At 44.1% G+C, this 6,000-nt stretch overlaps 1 protein-coding gene across 2 annotated transcripts in view; it reads right to left on the minus strand.

The window, feature by feature from the left end:
* Window positions 1-2,096, minus strand: part of CCND2 (cyclin D2) — a 44,542-nt gene extending 42,446 nt beyond the window's left edge. The window contains exons 1-2 of one of the 2 annotated variants that reach the window (XM_006123042.5): window positions 1,891-2,096; window positions 1,081-1,295 (exon numbers count right to left, since the gene is read on the minus strand). In XM_006123042.5, the coding sequence (XP_006123104.1) occupies window positions 1,081-1,275 (195 nt within the window). In that variant the 5' untranslated portion in view covers window positions 1,276-1,295; window positions 1,891-2,096. Of the gene's footprint in view, window positions 1-1,080; window positions 1,846-1,890 lie in introns of those variants that run through there. The other variant, XM_014573619.4, reaches the window with a different exon arrangement.
* Between the last annotated feature and the right edge of the window lie 3,904 nt (window positions 2,097-6,000).

Raw genomic sequence — 6,000 nt, forward strand, 5'->3', positions numbered from 1 at the left:
GTTTTGGAGCGATGGCATCCCCAGGCGCCCCCCTACCATTCCCGACAATTGTAAAAATCCCCCGGGGGGGGTTCCCCCAGCCCCGAGCCCGCGATTCGGGTGGGGGGGAGGTGGGGTGGGGAGAGCCTGGAGCCTCAGCAGGAGAAAATTATTTCAAAAAATGATCAAAAATACAGCCCAGGAGGAAAAGGGGCAAATTTCACATGAAAATCAAGAGGACGATCTGGGCTTCCCGGCCTGGGGGGAATGGGCTACCAAGGGTCCCCCCAAAGCCAGATCTTAAGGGAAAATGATGGGGGCCAGGGCAAGGTTGCACAGTCTGTAGGGCTCTGGGCCCACAGCCGCCCTTCCAGGGTACGTATTGGGGAGAGGGAGGGATTCCCCGGCTCCTCGGGCTCCCTAGCCTCCCATCAAGCGGGGGGCACAGCGACACGGAGAAGGGGGTGTATTTCAGACCCCTTCTTTTGGGGGGTGGGGAAGCTCCGCACCTCTGAGCAGAGTTGCATGCAAAGCAACATGGCGAAAAAGCGGCACGTCCTGAGCTCTGCATACGTGGGCACCGAAAGACTTGTTGGGCAAAAATCAGGGGGTGATCAGCCCCCCACTATATTTTTACACAACATCTGGGGCAGCTCCCCTCGCTAGAAAAGCCTCAGTCGAGCCGATCCAGCAGTCGGGGAGGGGGGGGGGGAAGAGGAGGGTTTTCTTTTCCTCGTTTTGTAACTGACTTTTGCAACTTTCCTTCTCCCCCATTTTGCACCCCTCTTTGCAAAGCAGCAGCCCCGGAAGGGCAGCTTTCTTCACGGATTCACACTCAAAATGACCGAGCCACAGTCATTTAAGAGCCCCTTCTTCCTCTCCTCCCACCCCACAGCCCCGACAAGAAAGGCACTGAATGGGTTCGCAAAAAGCATGATCTGGAAGGGACCCCGCAGGAAAGGAAGGGACAAAACAAACACGGGAACTTGCAGAAGGGTGAGCTCTGCAGCCACCAGCCCTGTGCAAAGGAGCCCCTTAAAATCCCGAGCTCGGGGCACAGAGGGGAGACAGATAAGCTCTGCCTCTCAGTTTCATACAAACCTCCAACATCCAAGTCGCCACCATCCTCCGCATAAATGGCTGGATGTCCTTCTGGACGCATTTGAAATAGGAACACTGGGGCAGATACCTCTCTTCTATGGTTAGCAAATTGTGCAAAACGCGGTCATCATAGAGCAAGTTCGGGTCAGGCAGAGCTCTCCGCATGGGATCCACCTCGCAGCACAGCAGCTCCATGTTTCCAAAGAGATCTCCCTCTTTCTCGGATGGAAAAGTTTTTTTGGGGGGAGGGGAAGGAGGGGGCAAAGGAGGAGGGATAAGTGGGTGGGAGGCAGACTGCAGGGCTTTCCAGCTCGCTCCTGCTTCCCTTGAAAGTTTTCTCTCCCCCCTCCTTGATTTCTAGCCTAAAGTTGAAGCAAAGTGACGCAACCACTAGGGCAGGCAGTTCTCTTGTTATTATGGAGAACGGCAGCTGGTCACATATAACATCAAACGAGTTTTTTCCCCCTCTATAAGCTAACAAGAAAGCAGGAGGCCCTTGTATAGGGCACACACACACAAAATGACAGCTTCTCTTTCTCTTCCTTACAGCGACCAAACAGAATCGCTCCGGAATTTCTGCTGCACAGAGCAATCTGGATCTACAGAAGTCCCCCCTCCCCCCGATTTTTTAATTGCAAGAACAGAACCGAGTGGCTCATTACATAGCAGCCTGGTTTTTGTGGGGGGTTAACCATGAACGTGCCTTGCTCAGCGGAGCTCCTCCTGCTTCTTCCAGATGATCAGAAGGTTTCGGATACCCCCTCCCCACACATCCTTCCCACCCACTCCCCCGCCCGCAGCCCTCCTGACCTGCAACCAGGAGGAAAACTTTGCTTGCCAACGACAAACTAAGGGCAAACGGGAGCCCTTATAAAAGAAGATTCCAAGGCTGTGTGCTTGCTGGTGCTTGTATATTTTGCAGTATTTTCACGCTGGTAGTTAGAGAGATCTAGCAGTAGCCACAACGCAACTTCCTTGAATATGTCTGTATTTCTGACTAACAGCCACAACTGTTTTAGCACTGCATGGTCACACACACTGATATAGCTTTCTAGGAAATATAATGGGGGGGGGGGAGGAGGAGGAGAGGGGCGGATTTGCCCCGCACTTGCTCTCTGTGACTTTCACCCTTCAGCACTGCATTTTCCTGCTTTATTCTTACTGCTAGCCATTTTTATTGCAATTTTTAATAAATACATGTGATTTCTATTAGGCTTGACTTGCTGTGGTCATTCATGCTTTTGCTTTTTTTGGTCATTATTATTTTAAACAGAGAGTATAACTTTGCTTCCGTGTGTTTTTTAACCTTTCAGAGCACACTTCAAGTCATGGCCACTCCTCCTCTCTGTCTCCCAGCCTATGCAAGGCAGTTTGTGAAATGTGTCAAGTTTGTGAAGTCTCTGCAGCCTTGCTGGAACCGGAGAAGAGAAACTGTATGCTCCTAATGATGGGTTTGCATGAAAAGTAAGGTGGCCAGGCAGAAAATAAAGAGGTGTCAGTCTACGCCTTCTAATCACCTCGTCTGCCCCCCAGTCAAGTGAAGGTGAAGCAGAGAGAAAGAAATATCACTTTAAAAGTATGAGTTAAGAGTTTGGGGAGCTGCTTCCCCCTCCCTCTATTTGCATAGCCAATAGCTCTGGGGCGTTTGCTGCTGCGCGCTGATTGTTACTGGGCAGATTATATTTTAAGGAAGAAGCATTCCTGACTACATCAAAAGAAACCAAGGAGGGGCGGGGGAGAAAAAAAATAAACAAACAACGCACACCCACCCCCTTCTGACTTTATCAACTCGGGAAATCAGTCTCCTATCTACTGTAAAAGTAATTAAAGATCAGTAATAGCTGATTACTCATTTTCAATCTCCCCTCCCAACCAAAGACAAAACAAAAAACCCACCCACCCACAACCCTCAAATTGCAGTTCAAAACGAAACAGTCTGTACTGAGGATGAAACTAGCTTTGCGTTAGTTCAACTGCATGAGGAATAAAGTCACATTTAAAACCAAAACAAGTTTTGGGAGGGATTTTCCCAAACAGCGGATATTTTAGTCAGTGATGTGAACTGTGTGTTTAAAGACAAAAAGGCAATCTGAACCTTTTGTACGGCACATTTGATATTTGCTAATGAGCAGAACCAACACAAGGAGGTGGTGGACACTATTCATTTTCTCTTCCAGCAAAAGTTATCTACCTCCTTCCTCTCTCCCGAAATGCAAATAACTTCTAGCCACACGTGGATCGAGGCGATCTCAAATCCATGCGCCATACAAACGATGGTTTAAATCATTTTTAGCTTCTTAACACGTCCTGTTCTGGAAGTTTTATCAGAAAAGTCCGCAATAGAAAGTAATGGAAACTTATCTGCTTTGCAATAAGTGTATTTTATTACTGGATTTGGGGAAGAAAGGGAGGAACCCCTCATCCATGCATATACATTAAGACCTATGAACCTTAGAGAGCGACATGCTAGACTCTCTCAGACTTTAACTTCCCCCATTCATTTCCCCTTCCTATTGCCTGACTGTTCTAAACATGGAGTGCGTTTTGTCAATGAACCCCATTCCCCCCAAAAAACATAATCTTAGTGGATTCATAAACTCTCATGTCTCACTTTGTAGTCTCAAAAGCAGTTAATTGTGATTGTTTATTATTTGGAAGAAAAAGAGGGAATGGTAAGATATATTTTTTGCATAAGTTAATTGACAAAAGTTTCTTAAGTTTTTAAAAGTTGATAGATTTTCAGTTCGATTGGAGATGCATAGGATAATTGACAAACGTTTCTGAGTTTTAAAATGTGATAGATTTCTAGTTGGATTGGAGATACTACAGTGTAGAAAGTAGGATTCTTAGAGAAAATATGCAGAAATCTCCACCTACAAGGGCATAAACTAAGTGATAATTCCTCCGACTGTATTTACATCTCACACATTTTATAGTCCGTGATGTATATTCATGCAACTTTTATTTTTAAATAAAAACCTGATGCTGGAGCATTTCGAAATCCTGTAAACATTGTGTTGGGTTTTGCAAAATGAAAAGCATGCTGATTGTGCATCCCAAATGTGCCTTTTATCTGCTGAGGTGCTGTGTAAAAAGAGTTGTTCATTCAAAAAGCATTATTATTTTCAGTACCCGTTTTTACCTCCCGACTTCTATTATTTGAAACTCTAACGCCTGTTGGGTTCCCATTTTCCTCTACACAGCATAGAAGGGGCTATTACTTTGATGACTGTAGGTGGCGATGAGTGTTGTAGATGTTGTTCGGTGCTGCATGAAAAATCCTATCATTTTCCGACTGCTTTATGAGTGTATTGGCGATTTCAGAACAAAGGAGCAAAAACAAGTTCTCTCTGAGTTTTGTCCTTATGTCCAGGAGCGCTTCCCTCATAAGGCTATTAAAAAATACTGCTTAACATTTGGAGACAGCAGATGTTTTAACAGTTTCAATTTAGAGATTAATCGAGTGCCATATGTTGAATACCACCCCCTTCTTCCAAAAAAACTTTTCACTTGCGCTGCCTCTTCTGATGAGCAGTTTTGGCAGTGAAAGAGCATAAATGATTAAACCAAACACTGTATTAAAAAAAAAAAAGCAGACACGCATTATGTTTATGCCAACACCTTGCAAAAATGACAACCGTGTTTGGAAAGGTTGTGTGTGCAGTCTCGTGTGGAAATCGCTCCCTGTAGTGATGCCCCTAAGTGCAGCTGCAGCCCGCACACGCATGCTGGATTTTCGCGGAAATTTAACGTCATCCTGCCAACACACGTTGGAATCATTTTTCCCGGGAAACCAGCGCCTCTCCTGCTGCTGCTGCTCAGTGTCATGCTCTTCCTGAAGCGGTATGCGCTGCACCAGAGGGGGTGCTGTGCTGCTGTTAGCCCTGTTGCAGTGGTTTAAAAGGTAGTAATCCGACCTAACGCTAGAGTCATTCGCTTTACGAACTTTTTTCTAGCGACTGTATTTCTTTGCATTGATAATTAATAAAGGAGTAATAATGAACGATCATTTATTATTGTTCCTTCTAATATGAAAATTCTAGGTGATCGAGTCTTCATTTTCTCTGTTACATAGTGCGGAGTTAATCCATGAACAATTTTTTTTTTCAGCTTCTCCTTTGGGAAAAAAAAATAAGGGAACTAAGCAGCTTGAACATATTTCCAGGCACACTGTCAGATCCAACTTTGTTTCCAAACCAAATGTGTGCACGATTTTTTACAGTGCAAATATCTGTTATTTAATCACCGCAAGGGTTACTTAAATAAATATTCCCCTGCAATCTTATAACATGAATACTGAAGACAATCCACCCCCTGAAAATAGCCCCCACCGGCTGATTTTTTTTTCATTGTGGGAGCGAGAGAAATGCAGAAAGTAAACAAACAGCAGGAATCATAAAATGTAAAACAGATTTTAAAATATTGCAGTTTCAGTAATATCATGTGCTATTTATGGGATCACCTTTTGTTAATGTGATTTGTAATCTTTCAAAGTTGTATGTCCACAGGCCAGTTTAAAGTAAGTAGCATAGTAAAAATTTACCTTTCCATCCCTCCTGTTCTTGGTTATGTGTAAATGTGTATGTTAGGATTTAGAAATCATAGGAACTGTGTGCATAACACCCATATACCTAGAGAAAAGCTCAAATTCTAATTTAATTTCTAATTTTAGACTCTTTGGGCAAGGGAAGCTATATCATTTGAAATACATACATAAATTCACCAATTCAGCAAGCGACATTTCCCTCCCGTAAAATAATGTCTGCATTTGAATGGTGCTTGCATACAGGCTGAGCAGTAAGACAGAAAAATAGATGAATTCCAAAGTGAGCTTTGTAATGAATTTTTAAATGAATTATTCCTTTCCATTTTATGCAATGTGATGTCTTCTCTTTAATTAGTGAAAGTTTTTCAGAGCAG

This window comes from Pelodiscus sinensis, chromosome 1 (assembly GCF_052426305.1).
Source record: "Pelodiscus sinensis isolate ZL-2025 chromosome 1, ASM5242630v1, whole genome shotgun sequence".
Classification (NCBI taxonomy): domain Eukaryota; kingdom Metazoa; phylum Chordata; order Testudines; family Trionychidae; genus Pelodiscus; species Pelodiscus sinensis.